This window comes from Scyliorhinus torazame, chromosome 3 (genome assembly GCF_047496885.1).
Source record: "Scyliorhinus torazame isolate Kashiwa2021f chromosome 3, sScyTor2.1, whole genome shotgun sequence".
Taxonomy (NCBI): Eukaryota; Metazoa; Chordata; class Chondrichthyes; order Carcharhiniformes; family Scyliorhinidae; genus Scyliorhinus; species Scyliorhinus torazame.
In genome coordinates, this window is record NC_092709.1 from 264,522,179 (window position 1) to 264,544,837 (window position 22,659).

At 51.6% G+C, this 22,659-nt stretch overlaps 1 protein-coding gene across 1 annotated transcript in view; it reads right to left on the reverse strand.

Moving 5' to 3' along the window:
* Nucleotides 1-20,035, reverse strand: part of cimip2b (ciliary microtubule inner protein 2B) — a 64,059-nt gene extending 44,024 nt beyond the window's left edge. Inside the window, exon 1 of the mRNA XM_072497204.1 lies at nt 19,796-20,035. Coding sequence (XP_072353305.1) covers nt 19,796-19,863 — 68 coding nt within the window. The 5' untranslated portion in view covers nt 19,864-20,035. The remainder of the gene's footprint in view (nt 1-19,795) is intronic.
* Nucleotides 20,036-22,659: the final 2,624 nt, after the last annotated feature.

Consider the following 22,659-nt stretch of genomic DNA (forward strand, 5'->3'; position numbering starts at 1 on the left):
CCCGAATGCAATATGGGAGAGTCCCTGCCCCGCCCAACACCATTGTCAGGCATTCCTGGCCCGATCGCGCGCATGTAAAAATGCCAGCTTGGCAGTGCCAACCTAGCTCCCGGGCAATGTCCATAACAGCTGGCAGTGCCAACTGGGTGCATTGGCAGTGCCAGACTGCCACCCAGGTGGCACTTCACTGCCAAGGTGCCCAGGTGGCACTACCAATGTACCCAGATGGCACCAGGAGTGTCAGGGTACCACCCTGCCCAAAGGGCATGCAGCTGGGGGCCTCTGATCCCTTGGAGACCCCCATGAGTGCCATTCCATCTGGTTCCTGTTTCTGGTGAAGACTCGCCCAAGGTCTCTGAGGGGAAGGGATGAATCCCAAAATCTCAGTTACCTCAGGAATCTGCACATTCGTGTGAGGCTTACTGCCATTGTGGGGGATTCACCTCACAACATCTCGTGAGATTGCGTTGAATCTCATAATAATAATCTTTATTGTCACAAGTAGGCTTACATTAACACTGCAATGAAGTTACTGTGAAAATCCCCTAGTCGCCACACTCCGGCGCCTGTTCGGGTATACAGAGGGAGAATTCAAAATGTCCAAATTTCTCGCGAGGCATTGCAAGCCAGGTAGATCCTGGGAGCGGAGTCTCCTGGCTTTTAACGGCCATGTTGTGCCGCGGTAAGCTGCTTTTCTGGCTCAGCATGGCCGTAGGATTGTGTCCTTTGATTTTGCCTCAGAATGTTCCTGACAAAGTCTCTGGGCGAGATTCTCCGTCGGCCGACGTCGAAATCGGGGAAGGCGATTGGGCGGACAATTGGTCTTGTCGCCGAAATCGTGGCAGGCATGTGGTTCACACCAAATCGCAATTCTCCAGTCCATCAATGCGTTCTGCTCTGCATGTACAGTAAACGCCGTTTGCATATCATTAGTGGGCCTGACCCTGTATTCTGCACCCCACTGACCACCCACCTTGGCCCGTGGTTCTGCATAGTGCCCCCACCCCCCGCGACCCACCCTCCACCCCACCACACCACCCTCCGCAATACTTACCCCCCAACCACCCACCACCATATGCATCTCATGGTCACAAACCATGTGGGGCATCAAGCGGCCCACCCAAGGGCAACGTCCACAATAGCCCCTACAAGGAGCGGTACCGGAGGGTACCACTAGCAAGGGCAGCGCCAGCCAATGGTACCCCTGGCAGCAGGGGCGGGCACCAGGGCCAGAGGCACTGTTGGGGTCCCGGGGTGCAGAGGTAGGGGAGATGGGGGGACGGGGATGCATGCGGGTCACGATCCACAGTGCAAACCGGGGCTACCCTGTAGCCTGTTGGGCCTGGTTGGGCACGGGGGTACGCACCACGCTAACATGGCGGCCTTTCACCCCCTGCAGACAAAGGATATTGGAATTCAACCAGCAATGGTGGCCTTCCTTCTAGTCATCGCAGCCCTGGAAGGTGCATTGTGGCTGTACGAGCTGGAACTGCTTGAGGAGGAGGAAGCTACAGCATCGGAGCCTGCCCAGAGGTACAGGAGGCAGCCACTGAGAATGGAGAGTCAGCCGCCCAACAGGCCGAGGAGGAGGTGGGAAGGAAGCACCACATGAGGCCTCTTGTGTACCGGTATCGCCTGTCGTTCGACAACCTACTGGACCAGTCATGCCATCGAAGACTCTGGCTGAGCAGGGAGACAGTGTGACATATTTGTAGATAGAATTTACAGTGCAGAAGGAGGCCAGTCGGCCCATCGAGTCTGCACCGGCTCTTGGAAAGAGCACCCTACCCAAGGTAAACACCTCCACCCTATCCCCATAACCCAGTAACCCCACACAACACTAAGGGCAATTTTTGGACACTAAGGGCAATTTATCATGGCCAATCCACCTAACCTGCACATCTTTGGACTGTGGGAGGAAACCGGAGCACCCGGAGGAAACCCACACAGACACGGGGAGAACGTGCAGACTCCGCACAGACAGTGACCCAAGCCGGAATCGAACCTGGGACCCTGGAGCTGTGAAGCAATTGTGCTATCCACAATGCTACCGTGCTGGATCATGGTGCACCTAACACCACAGGGTTAAAGGGAGGGACACCCGCTCCCAGTGGCCGTCAAGGTGGCAGTCGCCCTGAACTTCTATGCCACAGGGTCCTTCCAGGCGTGTGGGGATCTGTCCACCATTTCACAGAGTTCAGTGCTGTCACGGGGCCCTGTATGCTTAGTTGGCCCAAAACATCAATTTCAATGTGGACTGAGCCCACCAGGATGCCCGGGCAGTGGGGTTCACCACCATCGCCGAGATGGTCCAGGGGGTGATCGATGGGAAACATATTGCCCTACGAGCATCTGCAGATGACAGGCCACTCTTCACAAACCGAAAGGGGTTCCACTCGATGAATATTCAGCTGGGGCGTGACCATGAGATGTGCATCAGGCACGTCTGCGCCCGATACCCGGGCAGTGTGCACAACGCCTTCATCCTGGCAAACTCAACTGTCCCTGGCCTCTTCGAGATGCACCCCCGGCTGGGGGGTTCGCTCCTGGGCGATAGGGGTTATCCGCTACGGTCGTGGCTCATGATGTCTATCCGGAGGCCACAGACCAATGTGAATTCCCACTACAACAACACCCAGGGCGTGATCGAGCAGTGCTTTGGCACCCTGAAGAGGCGGTTCAGGTGCCTGGACCGCTCTAGAGGGGCTCTCCATATGGCGCTGGGTGGGTCTCCCACATCGTGGTGGCTTGCTGTGTCCTCCACAACATCGCGCAGCAGAGGAGCGACGTGCTGGAGGAGGAGGACGAACTCCAGTCTTCGCCCGGCGAGGAGGATGCGGGGGAGGGCGGGGATGGGCAGGACATGGGGCCCAAGCAGGCACGGGAGACCATGCAATGTGTGCACCCCCCCACCAACCCCGCTGCGTCCCCTCCTGTGGCAAACCCAGACCAGCCCATCTCTCACATCCACTTGACGGAGCACGGAGGCAGGTTGTAGATTATGCATAGGTATTTAATGTGCACAAGTATATATGTGCCCAAGCTCCTAATGCTATACAAAGCCCTGCTCCTGTTCCTATTTAACTGGTGATTAATTTTCTAACTTTACGGGCCCTCGAGCTCCGTCTATGTGGACACCAGGCGCTACATCAGGAATGGAGGCAGCCTGCTGTGGCCTGGGTCCCCTGTTGCTGCTTGGATGTTCCAGGTGGCATCCTACTGCCCTGTTCTGCCCGCTGCCCATGTGAGGCGCCAGGGCCAGGTGGGGGGAGTCTGAAGCACTGTGGTGTTCTGGGACTTCCCTGCAGGAGCCACCGGCACGGGCCCCATCATCTCCTCCTCCCTCAGGGTGCCCGATGGTCCCCCGGGCTACTCCAAGGGACCGGGATGCGAGCGGGGCCAGCCCCTGAGGCTCACCCACCACCTGCCGCTGCCAGTCCGGGAGGCTCGCTCTGGTCTCGACCAGGGTCTGTAAACTCACGGCCATGGAGCACAGGGAGTGGACCATCTCCATCTAGGACAGTGCAAAATCACCAAGTGACTGTGCCACCTCCCTCTGTGTCTGTGCCACGTCGGCCAACTCCTGGGCAATGCCGCAAACACTCTCAGCCATGGCCCGCTGTGACTGGGCCACGCTCTGGAGTGGTGCTGCAATGTCCAGGTGGCTCCGGTACATGGCTGCCTGTGATGGGTCAGCCCTGTTCTGGGCCTTGGCCACTGCCTGGACATAGTTGCCCCAGGCCTGGGACATGTTGACCCATGGCCGAAACCTTCGCACCCGATGCCTCCACCGTGCACACCACCCGTGCGGTGTTGGCCTGGGTAACATGTATGGTCGGCACCACCTCCTGCACGCAGCTGGACTCCTCCAACTGCACCTGCAGGTACTGGATGTTCGCTGACAATCCCTCATGTAGTTCCTGGGTCTGCGACTGCACCTCCACAAATCGATGGGACTGTCTGTTCCAGAAGCCCGAAACACGTCTACACTGCAGCTAGTAATGTAGCTAGTCCCTGGGGTCGGCCCATCTCAGACCCTCCGCCCCGGTGACTGCCCTTTCTTCGGGCCCTCCGATCACGTCCAGTGCCCTCTGCTCTGCTATGGCGAGGGGTCGAGGGGCAGCAGGTCCGACGGTCCTCCTCCAGTCTTCTCCCTCTCTCAGCGGTTGTGTGCCGCCTTCTGAGGGCGGGCGGGGAACAGAACACTCAGTATTATTGATGCACTATCGATTACCACAAAGACGAGAGTAGTGGAATAATCAAGGCTTTATTGAGCAAAGATGTGGTGCCTCCTGTAGCTGGAACCAGAATGGCTGCAACACCGGCGAGCACACACATTTATACGCCGCCTACTGGGCGGAGCCAGCAGGCAGGGATTTACCCATGTAGCTCTATTATACGTGTCTTATCGTAATACATATAATACAGCTAGTGGTGACTACCACAATTAGTCAGTCCGACGCATGCAGCTCAGGGGATGGGCAGCTGGTGGCTTCAGTGGCCAGGGCACGCGGCCATGGCAGCTGGTATGGGTGCCGGCATGTGGTGCAGGGTGGTGGTTTGGCTGGCCTCCATGTTGGAGTGGTTTATGGGTGTGTGGAATGGGGGTTGGTGCCAGGGGCAAACAATACGAGGCAAACAGAAGGAGAGACAATGGAAACCCTGCCCTGTATTCCTCCGCAGTTGAAAGTAATCTAAGCTCAAGTCATTTGTGCGAACTCTAGCAGTGGGAGCCCTGTACAACAAACACATCCAAGATATAAACTTTGGCCCAAAACCAAGCCTACTTAAAATCTCAAATAAATATACCCACTCGAACCTATAAAACGCTTTTTCTGTGTCAATTGAAACAATCACATCCGGTTCAGGCATTGTAGAGGAGGAAAAGGACAACATTTAAATATCCACGTAAATTGGCTGACACCTGCCGACCCTCGACAGAAGCGGTCTTTTCCTCTGAGATCACTCCTGGGAGGCAGGGCTCCAACTGCATTGCCAACAACTTAACACAGCATTCAACAACGAGGCTGATACGGCCCACATTCTGTAGGGTGCTCATCTTTCTTCAAAATCATGCAAATCGAGGCCTGCGCCAATATAGCCGGCAAAAGCCCCGGGACAGGGAATCATCAGACATGTCCAATATCAGTCCGATGCATGCAGCTCAGGGTTGTGGGCAGCTGGTGGCTTCATTGATGAAATTTCATTTCATCAGTGGGATCACAAATTTCTCATAGAATTCGATGGGAAACCCATCCGGACCCAAACCTTTGCCCGACTGCCTTGAACTAATACACTTCATAACCTCCTCAGAGACTCCAAGTCCTCCCTTCTCTCCCTCTCCACCCCGAGGAAGGGCAACCCATCCAAAACCTTAATCACGGGGGGGCCTCTCCTCCGGGTCTCCAAACTGTACAGACTACGATAAAAACGCTGCATTAACCTTCTATGGGGTGGTACCCAGCCTGCCACCCGAGTCCGTTACCTGCACATTCTCACGGAAGGCAGCCTGTGTGCTAAAAGGTGACTGGCCTTGTCTCCGTACTCAGAAAATATCCTCCTCGAGAATCGTAGCTGGCGCACCACCTTACCCGTTGCGAGTAGGTGGAATTGTGTCTGTAACTTTTTCTTACTCGCCAACAACTCGGGTGCAGAGGCATGCAGGTACTGGCAGTCCACTTCCAGGATGGAATCCACCAGCCTCTACCGCTCCACCCTCCCAATCTTGTCCCTGTGTGACTCATAGGATATTATCTCTCTCCTAATGACCCATCAAGGGCTTCCCACAACGTAGAAGGTGGGATAGACTCACTTTTGTTAAACCTAATGTACTCCCCCATGGTGGAAGATATATGCTCACAGAAACTTTTAACTGCCAACAACGTTGTGTCCAATGTCCATGACAGGCATTGAGAAGGACCCAGCTCCAAGACCACATTCACAAAGTGTGGGCCATGATCTGAGATAACAATTGCTGAGTACCCCACCCTCTTCACCCAGGAAGGAGTGACCTATCCACCACAGAAAAGTCAATCCGAGAATACACTGATGGACGTGGGAGAAAAAGAAAATGCCTCGTGACTCAGATGCAAAAACCGCCATTGATCAACCCCTCCCTCCCCATCTGCTCCATAAAAGCCAATAATGTTTTTGCCACCCCTGATGGAATCAGAGATACAGACCTAGATCAGTCCAATTGAGGGTATAAAACACAATTTAAGCCCCCCTCCGACAAAGAATTAGCTGGTGTGAGTCCAAGTCAGGAATAGAAGCCAGTAACGTGTTAATAAAATCCATATCATCCTAATTTGGAAAGTACACATTAACTAGGACCACAGAGGTACCCGTCAAAGACCCCTGACAACCACCTATCTCCCATTCAGGACCGCCATAATCTTAGCTTCTGAAAAAGAAACCTTTTTATTAATCAGAACTGCAACGCACCCCCCCCCCCCACCCCCCCCCCCCCCCCCCCCCCCCGCCGGCCCGACCATCAAAACCCGAGTGGAATACCAGCCCCACCCATCCCTTCCATACTCGTGTCTGGTCCCTGATCCGCAAATGGGTCCCCTGCAGAAACATCACACCAGCACTCAAGCTCTTCAAATGGGCAAATATCCTCGACCTTTTTACTGGGCTGTTCAACCCTCTTACATCCAAGTGACCAGCCGAATTGGGGGTTTTCCATCCTCCCCCTCTCCACCCCCCTGAACCCGAGTCAGACATTTCCACTAAAAGAGATATTCCAACAACCACTTAAAAAGTTCAGTACAAAGTCTTACAACACCAGGTTAAAGTCCAACAGGTTTGTTTCGATGTCACTAGCTTTCGGAGCGCTGCTCCTTCCTCAGGTGAATGAAGAGGTCTGTTCCAGAAACACATATATAGACAAATTCAAAGATGCCAGGGAAACCTGTTGGACTTTAACCTGGTGTTGTAAGACTTCGCACTGTGCTCACCCCAGTCCAACACCGGCATCTCCACATCTTAAAAAGTTCAGGCATCCAGCCCACCTAAGATGGCCACCAAACCCCCCATCACGAAAGGACAAAGAACAAGCTGCAGCCACCTACAGAAAACCTCCACCACCACTATGCTCCCATTAGCTATCTTTTTCAACTAGCAGGACAGTCCCTGCCTGAAATAAAGATAAATAAAAAGCCTTAACAACAGCCCCCTGCCTATGTCCAACTTTAATAAGCATAGAATATGTAACACACCCATCCACACAAGAACAGTAAACAAACAAACTGGTACAAGAAACCACAACAAATTCTCATAACACATGGCCTTCCCAGCAACAACAAGTCCCTATACAAATAACAATTAACTCGCCTCTGGTCCATGCTTCCCAACAAAAGCATCAGCCTCCTCGGGCCCTTCAAAATAATAGTCTTTTGAGTCAAAAGTCACTCGGAGGCGTGCAGGATATACCACCCCAAACCACACTCCACTTTTGTATAACGCAGCCTTGGCCTTGTTAAGTGCAGCATGCCTTTTTGCCAGCTGAAATGCAATGAAATGAAAATGAAATGAAATGAAATGAAAATCGTTTATTGTCACAAGTAGGCTTCAAATGAAATGAAAAGCCCCTAGTCGTCACATTCCAGCGCCTGTTCGGGGAGGCTGGTACGCTAGAGCCTGATGGGTGGCCCTCCCATCTGTAATCTCATTGCTTCTTCGCCCACCTCAGGACTTGTTCCTTCTCTAAGATGGTAGCTGTGGAGCCTGACGATGATTGCCCGTGGTGGTTTGCCTGAACAGGGTTTCAGCTCGGGAGGGGATGATAATCCACCCTCCCCCACTATCTTCCCAAACATCTTTGGCATATAATCAGTTGGATTTGGGCCCACTATTCCTTCCAGCAGCCCCACGACTCTTAGGTTCTGCCTCTTGGAGCGGTTGTCCAACTAATCCACTTTGGTATGGAGTGTTTTATCACACCGGCCAACATCGCCATCTCAACCTCCAAAGACACAATCCGATCACTCTGGCCTGAGAGAACCACCTCCCCACACTGTAACACTGCGCCCTGCGCCTTTACCATTTCATCCTTCTTTGTTAGCGTCGAACGAATTGGAGCTAGGCCTACCTCAATTGAGTTATTCAGATCCTCGGAAACAGCCTGCTGCTGTTTCTTAAATTCCGCAGCCAAGATGCCAACAAAGTGACCTGAGTCATGTCAGCAGCCAGTACTCCCTACATGCCGTCACCGGACGTCTCTTGTGGAATTTAAATATAGGTCTGTCTATCAAAAATCTCTGGAAAAAACAAATGTACAAAGAACAAAGAACAAAGAAAAGCACAACACAGGTACAGGCCCTTCGGCCCTCCAAGTCTGCGCCGACCATGCTGCCCGTCTAAACTAAAATCTTCTACACTTCCTGGGTCCGTATCCCTCTGTTCCCATCCTATTCATGTTTTTGTCAAGATGGCCCTTAAATGTCACTATCGTCCCTGCTTCCACCATCTCCTCCGTCAGCGAGTTCCAGGCACCCACTACCCTCTGTGTAAAAAACTTTCCTCGTACATCTCCTCTAAACCCCTCGCACCTTAAACCTATGCCCCCAAGTAATTGACCCCTCTACCCAGGGAAAATGTCTTTGACTATCAATTCTATCTATGCCCCTCATAATTTTGTAGACCTCTATCAGGTCGCCCCTCAACCTCCTTCGTTCCAATGAGAACAAACCGAGTTTATTCAACCGCTCCTCATAGCTAATGCCCTCCATACCAGGCAAAATCCTGGTAAATCTCTTCTGCACCCTCTCTAAAGCCTCCACATCCTTCTGGTAGTGTGCCGACCAGAATTGAACACTATACTCCCAAGTGTGGCCGAACTAAGGTTCTATACAGCTGCAACAAGACTTGCCAATTCTTATACTCAATGCCCCGGCCAATGAAGGCAAGCATGCCGTATGTCTTCTTGACTACCTTCTCCACCTGTGTTGCCCCTTTCAGTGACCTGTGGACCTGTACACCAAGATCTCTTTGACTGTCAATACTCTTGAGGGTTCTACCATTCACTATATATTCCCAACCTGTATTAGACCTTCCAAAGTGCATTACCTCACATTTGTCCGGATTAAATTCCATCTGCAATCTTGCCGCCCAAGTCTCCAAACGATCCTCTGACCATCCCCATCGCTATCTGCAATTCCACCAACCTTTGTGTCATCCGCAAACTTACTAATCAGACCAGTTACCATTTCCTCCAAATCATTTATATATACTACGAACAGCAAAGGTCCCAGCACTGATCCCTGCGGAACACCACTCGTCACAGCCGTCCAATCAGACAAGCACCCTTCCATTGCTACTCTCTGCCCTCTATGACCTAGCCAGTTCTGTATCCATCTTGCCAGCTCACCTCTGATCCCGTGTGACTTCACCTTTTGTACCAGTCTGCCATGAGGGACCTTGTCAAAGGCCTTACTGAAGTCCATATAGACAACATCCACTGCCCTACCTGCATCAATCATCTTTGTGACCTCCTCGAAAAACTCTATCAAGTTAGTGAGACACAATCTCCCCTTCTCAAAACCGTGCTGCCTCTCGCTAATACGACCACTTGCTTCCAAATGGGAGTAGATCCTGTCTCAAAGAATTCTCTCCAGTAATTTCCCTATCACTGACGTAAGGCTCACTGGCCGGTAATTCCCTGGATTATCCTTGCTACCCTTCTTAAACAAAGGAACAACATTGGCTATTCTCCAGTCCTCCGGGACATCACCTGAAGACAGTGAGGATCCAAAGATTTCTGTCAAGGCCTCAGCAATTTCCTCTCTTGCCTCCTTCAGTATTCTGGCGTAGATCCCATCAGGCTTGGGACAGGCTTAAGTCCCCAATGGGGACTTATCTACCTTAATATTTTTCAAGACGCCCAACACCTCATCTTTTGGATCTCAATGTGACCCAGGCTATCTACACACCCTTCTCCAGTACCAACGAGGTGTTAGTAGTACTTCTGTAGTACTAACGAGACAATTCTCTTTAAAAGAGGGCAATATTTAAAAAAATATATTTATTCAAATTTTTCAACAAATTTTCAACAAAACCCCCCCACCCCAACATAAAGAAAGAAACAAGAGCACAACAATCAGAAATTATACATTGGATTTCCCCCATATACAGTAACCCCCCCATATAACATTTAAAAACACAAATAGGGAAAACACCCCCACCTTCACCCGAACGCCAATCCAAAAGAAACCCCCCCTCCCTCCCCCGCCCTTGGGCTGCTGCTGCTGACCTCCTCCTAACGCTCCGTGAGATAGTCTAGGAACGGTTGCCACCGCTTGAGGAACCCTTGCACAGACCCTCGCAAGGCAAACTTTATCCTCTCCAGCTTGATGAACCCTGCCATGTCATTGAGCCAAGCTTCCACACTAGGGGGCTTTGCATCTTTCCATCGTAGCAAAATCCTCCGCCGGGCTACCAGGTACGCAAAGGCCAGAATACCGGCCTCTTTCACCTCCTGCACTCCCGGCTCGTCCGATACCCCAAATAATGCCAATCTCCAGCTCGGCTTCACCCGGGCGTTCACCACCTTGGACATAGTCCTCGCAAAACCCCTCCAAAACCCATCCAGCGCCGGGCACGACCAGAACACATGGACATGATTTGCCGGGCTCCCCGAGCATCTCCCACATCTGTCCTCCACCCCAAAAAACCTACTCAACCTCGCCCCTGTCATATGCGAGGTACTTTGAACTGTATTAGGCTGAGCCTGGCGCAAGAGGAGGAAGAATTCACCCTACTCAGGGCATCAGCCCACAGATCCTCATCTATCTCCTCCCCAAGCCCCTCCTCCCACTTGCCCTTTAACTCCTCCACCGAGGCCTCCTCCTCTTCCTTCAGCTCCTGGTAAATCGCCAAAACCTTGTCTTCTCCGACCCATACACCCAAAATCACCCTGTCCTGAATCCCACGTGCCAGAAGCAACGGGCATTCCCTCACCTGCCACCTCACAAACACCCTCACTTGCATGTACCTGAAAGCGTTTCCCGGGGGTAGCCTAAACTTCTCCTCCAGCGCCCCTAGGCTCGCAAACGTCCCATCGATGATTTGAAAAAGGCCTTGGGGATCATAATGGGAAGGCACTGGAACACAAAGAGAAACCTCGGGAGGGCCGTCATTTTGACCGACTGCACCCTACCCACTAGTGAGAGTGGCAGCATAGCCCATCTTTTAAAATCCTCCTCCATCTGCTCCACCAACCGTGTCAAATTGAGCTTGTGCAGGGCCCCCCAACTCCTAGCTACTTGGATCCCTAGGTACCGAAAGCTCCTTTCCGCCCTCTTCAGCGGTAGCTCATCTATCTCCCTTCCCTGGTCCCCTGAATGCACCACAAAGAGCTCACTCTTCCCTACGTTGAGTTTATATCCCAAAAAGTCCCCAAACTCCCAAAGGATCTGCATGACCTCCGCCATCCCCTCCACTGGATCCGCCTCATACAACAACAGGTCGTCGGCATACAACGACACCCGGTGATCCTCTCCCCCCCGATCACTCCCCTCCATTTCCTGGACTCCCTCAGTGCCATGGCCAGAGGCTCAATTGCCAGTGCAAACAACAAGGGGGATAAGGGGCACCCCTGCCTCGTCCCCCGGTACAGCCGAAAGTACTCCGACCTCCGCCGGTTCATAGCCACACTGGCCACTGGGGCTCTATATAGCAGCCTGACCCAAATGATGAACCCCTCCCCGAACCCAAACCTCCGCAACACTTCCCAAAGATACTCCCATTCCACCTGATCAAAGGCCTTCTCCGCGTCCATAGCTGCCACTACCTCCGCTTCCCCCTCCACCGAGGGCATCATAATCACATTGAGGAGCCTCCGCACATTTGTATTTAGCTGCCTACCCTTCACAAATCCCGTCTGGTCCTCATGAATCACCCCCGGGACACAGTCCTCAATTCTGAGCACCTTCGCCAGCAACTAAGCGTCAACATTGAGGAGCGAGATCGGTCTATACGACCCACATTCACCCCTTGTTAAAAATGAACCCGGCGGGGTGATGCTTCGCATGGTGGTAAGGGTTTACAAGGCTGGTCCTGGGAGGAAAACTTTCGCATGTTATTACAGTATGTACAAGGTTTTTTTTTGTTTCGAACTATTTACAGTAATCGTCAGGAAAAAAACAAAATGTTCTCGTTAAAAGTCCACATATTGTAGTGTTAGATCGACGCCACAAGTCAGTCGGGCGGTCTGGTCGTCCGTGTCGATCGCCTCGGCCCCGGTGGTGGTGGTGGTGCTTGTTCCGGTGTTGTCGTCTCCGGGAGCCTGACAGTTTCAGCTTGGGCTTCACTCCTGGTCGGGCCTGGGAGGAGGACCGATCCTCCTGGGAAGGGGGCGGTCGCGGGGTGCGAGGGTGGCAGGAAGGGGGTGATTGGTGTCGGGGGGGGTGTGTGTGTTGCCGGCGGGTGCCAGATCTCGCAGGGAGACCGTGTCCTGTCGGCCGTCGGGGTACTCCACGTAAGCGTACTGCAGGTTCGCGTGAAGGAGGTGAACCCTTTCGACCAACGGGTCCGACTTGTGCGCCCGCACATGTTTTCGGAGCAAGATGGGTCCTGGGGCCGCCAGCCAGGTCGGCAGCGACGTTCCAGAGGAGGACTTCCTGGGGAAGACAAGGAGGCGCTCATGAGGCGTTTGGTTAGTGCTAGTACACAGTAGTGACCGGATGGAGTGGAGGGCGTCCGGGAGGACCTCCTGCCACCGTGAAACTGGGAGGTCCCTGGACCGTAGGGCCAGTAGGACGGTCTTCCAGACCGTGCCGTTCTCCCTCTCTACTTGCCCGTTCCCCCGGGGGTTGTAGCTGGTCGTCCTGCTCGAGGCTATACCGTTGCTGAGCAGGAACTGGCGCAGCTCGTCACTCATGAAGGAGGACCCCCTGTCGCTGTGGACGTATGCGGGGCAACCGAACAGTGTGAATATGGTGTCCAGGGCTTTAATGACTGTGGCCGCGGTCATGTCAGAGCAGGGGATGGCGAATGGGAAGCGGGAGTACTCGTCCACCACATTAAGGAAGTATATGTTGCGGTCGGTGGAGTGGAGGGGTCCTTTGAAATCCAGACTAAGGCGTTCAAAGGGGTGGGAAGCCTTAATCAGGTGCGCACCATCCGGCCTGAAAAAATGCGGTTTGCACTCTGCGCAGATGTGGCAGTTCCTTGTGACTGTACGGACCTCCTCTAAAGAGTATGGGAGGTTGCGGGACTTAATAAAGTGGTAGAAGTGAGTGACCCCCTGGTGGCAGAGGTCCTCGTGGAGGGTTTGGAGGCGGTTAATTTGTGCGTTGGCACATGTGCCGCGGGATAGGGCATCGGACGGCTCGTTCAGCTTTCCGGGACGATACAAGATCTCGTAGTTGAAGGTGGAGAGCTCGATCCTCCACCTTAAGATCTTGTCGTTTTTGATTTTGCCCCGCTGTGCATTATCGAACATGAAGGCTACCGACCGTTGGTCCGTGAGGGGAGTGAATCTCCTGCCGGCCAGGTAATGCCTCCAATGTCGCACAGCTTCCACTATGGCCTGGGCTTCCTTTTCCACTGAGGAGTGGCGGATTTCTGAAGCGTGGAGGGTTCGGGAGAAAAAGGCCACGGGTCTGCCCGCTTGGTTAAGGGTGGCCGCTAGAGCTACGTCGGAGGCGTCGCTCTCGACCTGGAAGGGGAGGGACTCGTCGATGGCGCGCATCATGGCCTTTGCGATATCCGCTTTGATGCGGCTGAAGGCCTGGCAAGCCTCTGTCGACAGAGGGAAGGTCGTGGTCTGTATTAGAGGGCGGGCCTTGTCTGCGTACTGGGCGTAGTATGAAAAGAACCCCAGGCAGCGTTTTAGGGCTTTTGAGCAGTGCGGGAGGGGAAATTCCATGAGGGCGCGCATACGTTCGGGGTCGGGGCCTATTATCCCATTGCGCACTACGTAGCCCAGGATGGCTAGCCGGTTTGTGCTAAAAACGCACTTGTCCTCGTTGTACGTGAGGTTCAAGGCTTTAGCGGTCTGGAGGAATTTTTGGAGGTTGGCGTCGTGGTCCTGCTGATCGTGGCCGCAGATGGTTACATTGTCGAGATACGGGAACGTGGCCCGTAACCCGTGTTGATCAACCATTCGGTCCATCTCTCGTTGGAAGACCGAGACCCCGTTTGTGACGCCAAATGGGACCCTTAGGAAATGGTATAATCGCCCGTCTGCCTCGAAGGCTGTGTACTTGCGGTCACTTGGGCGGATGGGGAGCTGATGGTAGGCGGACTTGAGGTCCACGGTGGAGAAGACCTTATATTGGGCAATCCGATTGACCATGTCGGATATGCGGGGGAGAGGGTACGCCTCTAGTTGTGTGTACCTGTAATGGTCTGGCTATAGTCTATGACCATCCTTTGCTTCTCCGCTGTCTTTACTACTACCACCTGTGCTCTCCAGGGACTATTGCTGGCCTGGATTATGCCTTCCTTTAGTAGCCGCTGGACTTCGGACCGAACGAAGGTCCGGTCCTGGGCGCTGTACCGTCTGCTCCTAGTGGCAACGGGTTTGCAATCCGGGGTGAGGTTTGCAAACAAGGATGGGGGTTGCACCTTGAGGGTTGCGAGGCCGCAGTTAGTGAGTGGGGGTATTGGGCCGCCGAATTTGAAGGTTAGGCTCTGTAGATTGCACTGGAAGTCTAATCCCAGTAATGTGGGGGCGCAGAGTTGGGGAAGGACGTAGAGCCTGTAGTTTTTGAACTCCCTCCCTTGCACCGTTAGGGTAACTATGCAGAAGCCTTTGATCTGTACGGAGTGGGATCCTGCAGCTAGGGAAATCTTTTGTGCGCTGGGACGGGTGGTCAAAGAGCAGCGTCTTACCGTGTCGGGGTGGATAAAGCTCTCCGTGCTCCCGGAGTTGACCAGGCATGGTGTCTCGTGCCCGTTTATCAGTACCGTTGTCGTCGTCGTCTGGAGCGTCCGGGGCCGTGCTTGGTCCAGCGTCATTGAAGCCAGACATGGTTGTAATGGTTGAGTTCTTCGAACCCCGTGGAGCCGTCGACACTGGGGTCCGTTGTTGCCGTCCAAGGTGGCGTCGGGGGTGGACAAGATGGCTGCCCCCATGCATCGCATATGGCTGGGGGGTCACAAGATGGCGGCGGGGGTGGACAAAATGGCCGCCCCCATGCGTCGCACAGGTCTGGTGTGGTCCAAGATGGCGGCGCCCTTCCTCCCCTCGTGGTGGCCGGGACCCAAAATGGCGGCGCCTGCGGGTCGCACATGGGGCGCTGGGGGGGTTGGGGAGCGTTAGGGACACGCAGGACTCCCTCTTTTCTGGGGACAGCGGTGGTCGGGACCCAGAGTGGTTGCGCCTGCGGGTCGTACATGGGGCGCTGGGGGGGTTGGGGAGCGTAAACGGCGTGCAGGGCTCCCTGTTCTCCCGGGACAGCGGCGACCTCGCGGGACCGGCACACAGCCGCGAAATGGCCCTTTTTCCCGCAGCTCTTACAGATCGCTGCGCGGGCCGGGCAGCGCTGCCGGGGGTGTTTCGCCTGGCCGCAGAAATAGCAGCGGGCTCCCCCGGTGCGACTTGGCGTTTGAACCGTGCAAGCCTGTGGGGTGTCCGGGGGGGGGGGGTGGGTTTGTCGCGACGGGTGCGTACGGAGCCCAATGGGCTGGCGCGCGGTCGGGGCCGTAGGCGCGGGTATATCACGCGGCCACGTCTAGGGAGGCCGCTAGGGCCCGTGCCTCTGAGAGTCCTACCGACTCTTTTTCTAGAAGTCTTTGGCGGATTTGGGAGGAGTTCATACCTGCCACAAAAGCATCGCGCATTAACATGTCCGTGTGTTCATTTGCGTTCACCGGCGGGCAGCTGCAGGCCCGTCCCAAAATTAGTAGCGCGGCGTAGAATTCATCTATCGATTCTCCGGGACTTTGCCGTCTCGTTGCGAGTTGATAGCGAGCGTAGATCTGGTTTACTGGGCGAACATAGAGACTTTTTAGTGCTGCGAACGCCGTCTGGAAATCCTCTGTGTCTTCGATGAGGGAGAAAATCTCCGTGCTTAACCTCAAGTGCAGGACCTGTAGTTTTTGGTCTTCTGTGACCCGGCCGGTGGCCGTTCTGAGGTATGCCTCGAAACAAGTCTGCCAGTGCTTGAAAGCTGCTGCTGCGTTCACTGCGTGGGGGCTGATCCTCAGGCATTCCGGGATGATCCTGAGCTCCATAGTCCTTTAGTCACGCTTAATAAATTGTAGCGCACAAAGACTCCGAAAGGCGAATAGAGTGAAGTCGGTGAGGCTTTATTAAGCGTGACTGTTCCCCCGCAGTTCAGTAGTAGACTGCCTGCGGGGGAGGACTCCTGGTACTTATACTCCGCCTTCAGGGCGGAGCTAGAGGTCAACGTCCAACCAGGACCCGGGATCTGTCAGCCAATGACATCACGGCTTCACAGTCCCACATGACCCCTAATGCCTACTACCACACTCCCCAATCCTTTAACCAGCTCCTCCAGCCCAATCGGCGCCCCCAAACCAGCCACCTCCTCCTCCTCCACCCTCGGGAACCTCAGCTGATCTAGGAATCGTCGCATCCCCTCCTCCCCCGCTGGGGGCTCAGACCTGTACAGATCCCCATAGAAGTCCCTGAATACCTCATTTATTCTCACCGCACTCCGCACCGTATTCCCCCCTCTATCCTTAACTCCAGCAATCTCCCTCACTGCCTCCCTCTTATGAAGCTGATGTGCCAGCATCCGACTCGCCTTCTCCCCATATTCATACGCCGCCCCCTGCGCTTTCCTGCACTGTGCCTCTGCTTTCCCCGTGTTCAACAGGTCGAATTCCGTCTGGAGGTTCCGTCGCTCCCTAAGTAGCCCCTCCTCGGGGGCCTCTGCATATCTCCTGTCCACCCTTAAAATCTCCCCCACCAACCTCTCCCTCTCCCTCCCCTCTCTCTTCACCCTGTGGGCCCTAATGGAGATTAGCTCTCCCCTGACCACCGCCTTCACGCCTCCCAGACTACCCCCACCTGCACCTCCCCATTGTCGTTGGGCTCTTTCAATACACCCCCGCACCTGCCCACACACCCCCTCATCTGCCAACAGTCCCACATCGAGGCGCCACAGTGGGCGCTGGTCCCTCTCCTCCCCCAACTCCAGCTCCACCCAATGCGGGGCGTGGTCCGAGATGGCTATGGCTGAATATTCCGTTCCCTCCACTTTCGGGATTAGCGCCCTACTCAGAATGAAAAAATCTATCCGGGAGTAGGCTCTATGGACGTGGGAAAAGAAGGAAAATTCCCTGGCCAGCGGCCTGGCAAAAAGAGGGCAATATTTTGTTTGAATGACATTGTCACAATATATCACTCAATCGTTTGTGTGTAATGTTACTGAAAACCCAGTGATAAAACTTTTTCATCTCTTAATAAGTTCCCAAATGTCATATAAGGAGCATAAAAGTAGTGTAGGCCACTCAGGCCCTGAAATTATTATGCTGTTTAATTGGATCATGGCTGATCTGTATCTTAACTCTCTCTGCACACTGGTTTGTACAACAAACTTCAAAACCAAATGTACTTAATTGACTGAGGTTGTGAAACATGTTATATAGCTGTAAGGAACTAAAGATCTATATATATATATATATATATATATAAATGCTCAGTAGTAGTTTTAAGATTTCAAAACTGGACAAAGATCTTAAAATGGCTGAATCTATGTCTGTCTGTGACCCCCAAACAAAGTTGCTACTTGACAGTTTTGGGCAAGCTCGCACCTCGTTATCTCTGGGATGTCATTATCAACCACCTGTGGACGGTACAGCCCAACTTCCAAGAGGGCTCTCCAAGGCCATCTGCAATTAATAACCCAGGCTGAAAAGAGTTTTGATTTGATTTATTGTCACATGTACCAAAGTACAGTGAAAAGTATTTTTCTGCGGCCAAGGGAACATACACAGTGCGCAAAATAGAATAATCAACAGAGTACATTGGCAAATGGTACATCGATATCGATTGGTTACAGTGCAGAACAAGGGACCAAAAAAGCAATAAATGACCAAGTGCAGCATAGGGCGTTGTGAATAGTGTTCTTACAGGGAACAGATCAGTCCGAGGGGGAGTCGTTGAGGAGTCTAGTAGTTGTGGGGAAGAAGCTGTTCCGATGTGTGGTCTTCAGACTTCTCTACCTTCTAACTGATGGAAGGGTCAGGAAGAGGGCAAAGCCTGGGTGGGAAGGGTCTCTGATAATGCTTTCTGTCTTCCTGAGGCAGCAGGAGGTGTATACAGAATCAATGTGAGGGTCGCAAGCTTGGGTGATGCGTTGGGCTGAGTTCACCACACTTTGCAGTTTCTTGCAATCTTGGGCCGAGCAGTTGCCATACCAAGCTGTGATGCAGCCGGATAGGATGCTCTCTATGGCACATCTGTAGAAGTTTGTGAGAGCCAGACGGATGGATCTACAGATGGATCATCATCTGCTAAACCAGAGGCCCTGCAACCTTCCTTTCAATTCCTAATGGCTGAGACATTTAACAGTCTTTGGAATCCAGATGATGGATACATATCCTTTGTCAAAGATCTGGTGAAGAGATGAGAGTCATATGACATGGGCTTCTGGCTTGTGGAACAAGTAATTTTGCCTTGCTGAACAGCACAGCTCAGCCTGCTGTTTACCATCTGACTGGCAGTCTCACAGGCAAGGTCCTTCTTCACATCATCCCTGGATGATCTAGTACTAATTTTTGGGCGATGCTCCCTTGTTCTGGAACAAATAATTTACCCTGACCTGCCCTTCCAACTATCAATTAGAAACTCCTTCAATCCTCAAGGGAATACAACCCAACCAATGCAACCTGTCCCCATTATTTTACCCTTTTAGCCGCGGGATCATTCTGGTCAATATGGGCGGCGTCTCTTCCAAGGTCAACATATCATTCCTGAGCTGCAGATTGCACAAATCAATGCAGTACTCTCCAGATGTGGTCTAACCAAAGTTTTACACAACTGGGGCACAACTCCCGCCCCTTTATATTCCAGCCTCCTTAAGATTCAGGACAGCATTCCATTAGCCTAACCCCGTGCCGTCAGCAAACCTGGAACTCTTTTGTCTAAAGCTGACACCCCAGTTATAATGAGGACTGTGTCCCTTTAGAACAAAGAACAAAGAAAGGCACAGCACAGGAACAGGCCATTCTAGCCTCCAAGCCTGCGCCGACCATTCTGCTGGTCCAAACGAAAATCTTCTACATTTCCAGGTCCGTATCCCTCTATTCCCATCCTATTCATGTATTTGTCAAGATGCCCCTTAAACGTCACTATCGTCCCTGCTTCCACCACCTTCTCCGGCAGCGAGTTCCAGGCACTCACTACCCTCTGTGTAAAAAACTTGCCTCGTACACCTCCTCTAAACCTTGCCCCTCGCACCTTAAACCTATGCCCCCGGGTAATTGACTCCTCTTACCCTGGGAAAAAGTCTCTGACTATCCACTCTGTCTATGCCCCTCATAATTTTGTAGACCACTTTACCCATTCCCATTGCTGTGTTAATATAAGACTACTTGTGACATTAATACAAATTATTATTATAGTGAAGGAATCCCTTCATTGTTTTGATCCGTACGCGTCCTGCCAGACTAGTTGCCATAGGAACGTTAAACACAGTATCGCCTCTGTTGTTGGGAATCAAATGGGAGATAAATTCGTGCAGCAATGGTTCACATTAGCCAAGAAATAAAACCACCTGTTATCCTGTGCCTGTCCTCAGCCCGCGGAATGAAGGACAATTTAAAGCATTCTGACCCTGAGTGTACGCTTAAAGCACACTCGGTTAAACTCACTCACCCAGGTATATAGTGCGGCTCCGGGGTCATCAACTGGGGGCTCAGTTTTGGCGGGTAAATATTTGCCATCCCGCAGCACTCTGGTTAACAAGGGGACGATGCCAGTGCGGCTGCTGGATCAGGGCGGCTGGATACCGGGTGCCGGCCAGGCAATGGGGCGGAGATCAGGATCTCTCAGGAGGCGGGGTCATGTCGCACACGAGCCTTATGTACGGAGCCTGCTCCAGAGGGAAAGTGAAGGCTGGCTCGGAAGGGCATCATACACAAGCAGCGGCGTCCTAACTGGCAAGGACATTCCATTGAACAGACACCTGGATCCCATCAAAGGGATAGGAGGGCATTCAAACATCATTGCACACTACCAGCAGGTGACCTCACTAGGGTTAGGAACATTTGACCCAGTTAGCCAGCTCTGTCATTCTATTCGCCATGAACTGCTGCCTTTTCAACACCGATTTCCTGAAGGCACACGCCTTAAAACACACCCTTAGACCAAACGTGCAGTCACTTTCCTAATTTCGCCGCCTTTGTCTCCATATTTAATTTTGTCTGATTACTCTTCTGCGTTCTCATCTTGGGACATGTTCTACATTAAAAGTGCTGCAGATATTGTTTCACTGTATGACCTGTGTTTTCATAATTGGATAGTTTAGAGCAGTTGTATTGTTGCTGGGTGTTAACTTGTCAATGTTAACAACATCCTACAAAACAATAAATGCCTTTTGGAATGGAGCATTTTAGAAAATATATAACGTTTTTGCAACAATGCAATCCCTTAGCAATGTATTTCAATACTGTTTCAGAACTGTTTCTTCTACATTAAAACAGTGACTACACTTCAAATGGACTTCATTGACTGTAAAAGGCTTGTGGAACACCAAGGTATATAAATGCAAGTTTTTCTTTCCAGCGTCAGAAACAGGCACACCTATCTTTTGGAGATAATTCCTTTAATTTTGAAGAGTATGTGTATTTTATTTTCATTTTTTGAGTGTGCTTTCTGCTGAAGTTTGTTCAAGCAGCATGCCAATTGCTGACTGTAAATGAGCTACCATAAATATGTACATCTTCCACAAAGTGCTTCAGGTTGTGCCTGCTGCTGCTTCTTTAAAATTTAACGGAATGCATCATAGTTGTACCGTCTGATTTTCCTCAGCTGCATCGCTATCATTAAAAAGTTTGGCAAGGTCTAACGCATCTGACTAACCCTGCCATACTTCGTGAGACATTTTATTTAGAATATTATAGGCAAGCTCCAGCAAATGGAAATGTTGCCACCTTCCACAGAACTTCAGTTTAAAAAACATATTTTTGATGGGATGTTGGTGTCACTGGCAAGGCCAGTATTTGTTACCCATTCCTAATTGCCCTTGAATTGAGTGGCTTGCTGGGCCATTCAAGAGGGCAGTTAAGTGTCAACCAAATCGTTGTGGATCTGGAGTCACATCGAGGACAGCAGATTTCCTTCCCTAGAGGACATTAGTGAACCAGATGGGTTTTTATGATAATCAATGAATATGGTCACTATTACTGAGACTAACTTTCAGCTCCAGATTTTTATTCATTTTTTATTAATTTAATTTGAATTCCACCAGCTGCCGTGGTTGGTAAATAAAATATACTCACCCTGTTTACTGAGCAAAATCCTGCCGACTACATCAAATTGCCGTGGTGGACTTCTTCAAACTATCCTCAGGTGACTCAAGGATAGGTCACAATAATTTATTCATGATTCAAGCATAGAGAGTACTACCCCGGAGCAACACTCACCTGCAGGGAAGTTGTTCCCGATGGTGGGTATGTCCAGAACCAGGGGTCACAGTCTGAGGATTCAGGATAAACCATTTCGGACAGAGATGAGGAGCCATTAATTCACCCAAAGAGTGGTAAGCCTCTGGAATTCATTGCCACAGGAAGTAGTTGATGCTAAAACATTGAATATCTTCAAGAGGCAGATATGCTATCTGCTCCTAGCTAGAGACTATCTGCTCTAACGTAAACAACCAATGTCTTCCTCGAGGGTTCTCACTGATCTCAGGACCGTGAGGGTGTGTAAAGTTCACGTGGGGTATAAGTTCTTTACTTTTAGTTCTAACCCTCTTTTTATTATATCTATTAATTTACCCCTGACAGTGGTAAACCTGGAGAGTGTTTGAAAAATACCAGGCAAATCAGCCAGAGGGTACAGAGCAACTGCTTCACAGATGTAAATTTGAAAGTGCTCCTCCTAGAGGTTGGGGTCTAGAGGGAGACATTCTTCCACACTGGAAATAGGTATGCCTTCAAAAAAGCAGAGAAGTGGAAATAATGTGTTACTTTCATTATTGGATACATTTCATGCTGCAAAAAAAGAATAAAGCAACATGACAGAAACGTAAATTTTGTTGTTAGTTTTAGATGTATTTTCAAAGCACTAACAGATAATTAGTCAGGGAATGTGTGATGCTTGCACGACCAAATTTACTGCCAAAACTAAATATCAGAGATGAGGTTGTGCAAGCCCTTGAACTGCTGCAGTTCTTGTTTCAAAGATTCTTACACAACGTTGTTGGTGGAAAATTCCTAAATTTTGACCCAGTGTCAATTAGGGAATGTTTATAAAAGTCCAAGTCAAAATGATGTGTGACTTGGAGGAAAACTTAAGAGATGATGTGGTTCTTATGAATTAGCTGTCATTGCCCCTCTTGGTGGTAAGTGTCATGGGTTAAGGAGATACCTATTGGAGGGATTTCAGTATCTGCAGTTCTTCCTGTAGACAGTACGTACTGCAGCTACAATAATACATCAGTGATACATACCAGAGATGGAAACTGCATCTGACTGAAATACAGAAAGCCTGAGGGAAGAATACAACTATTACAAGCA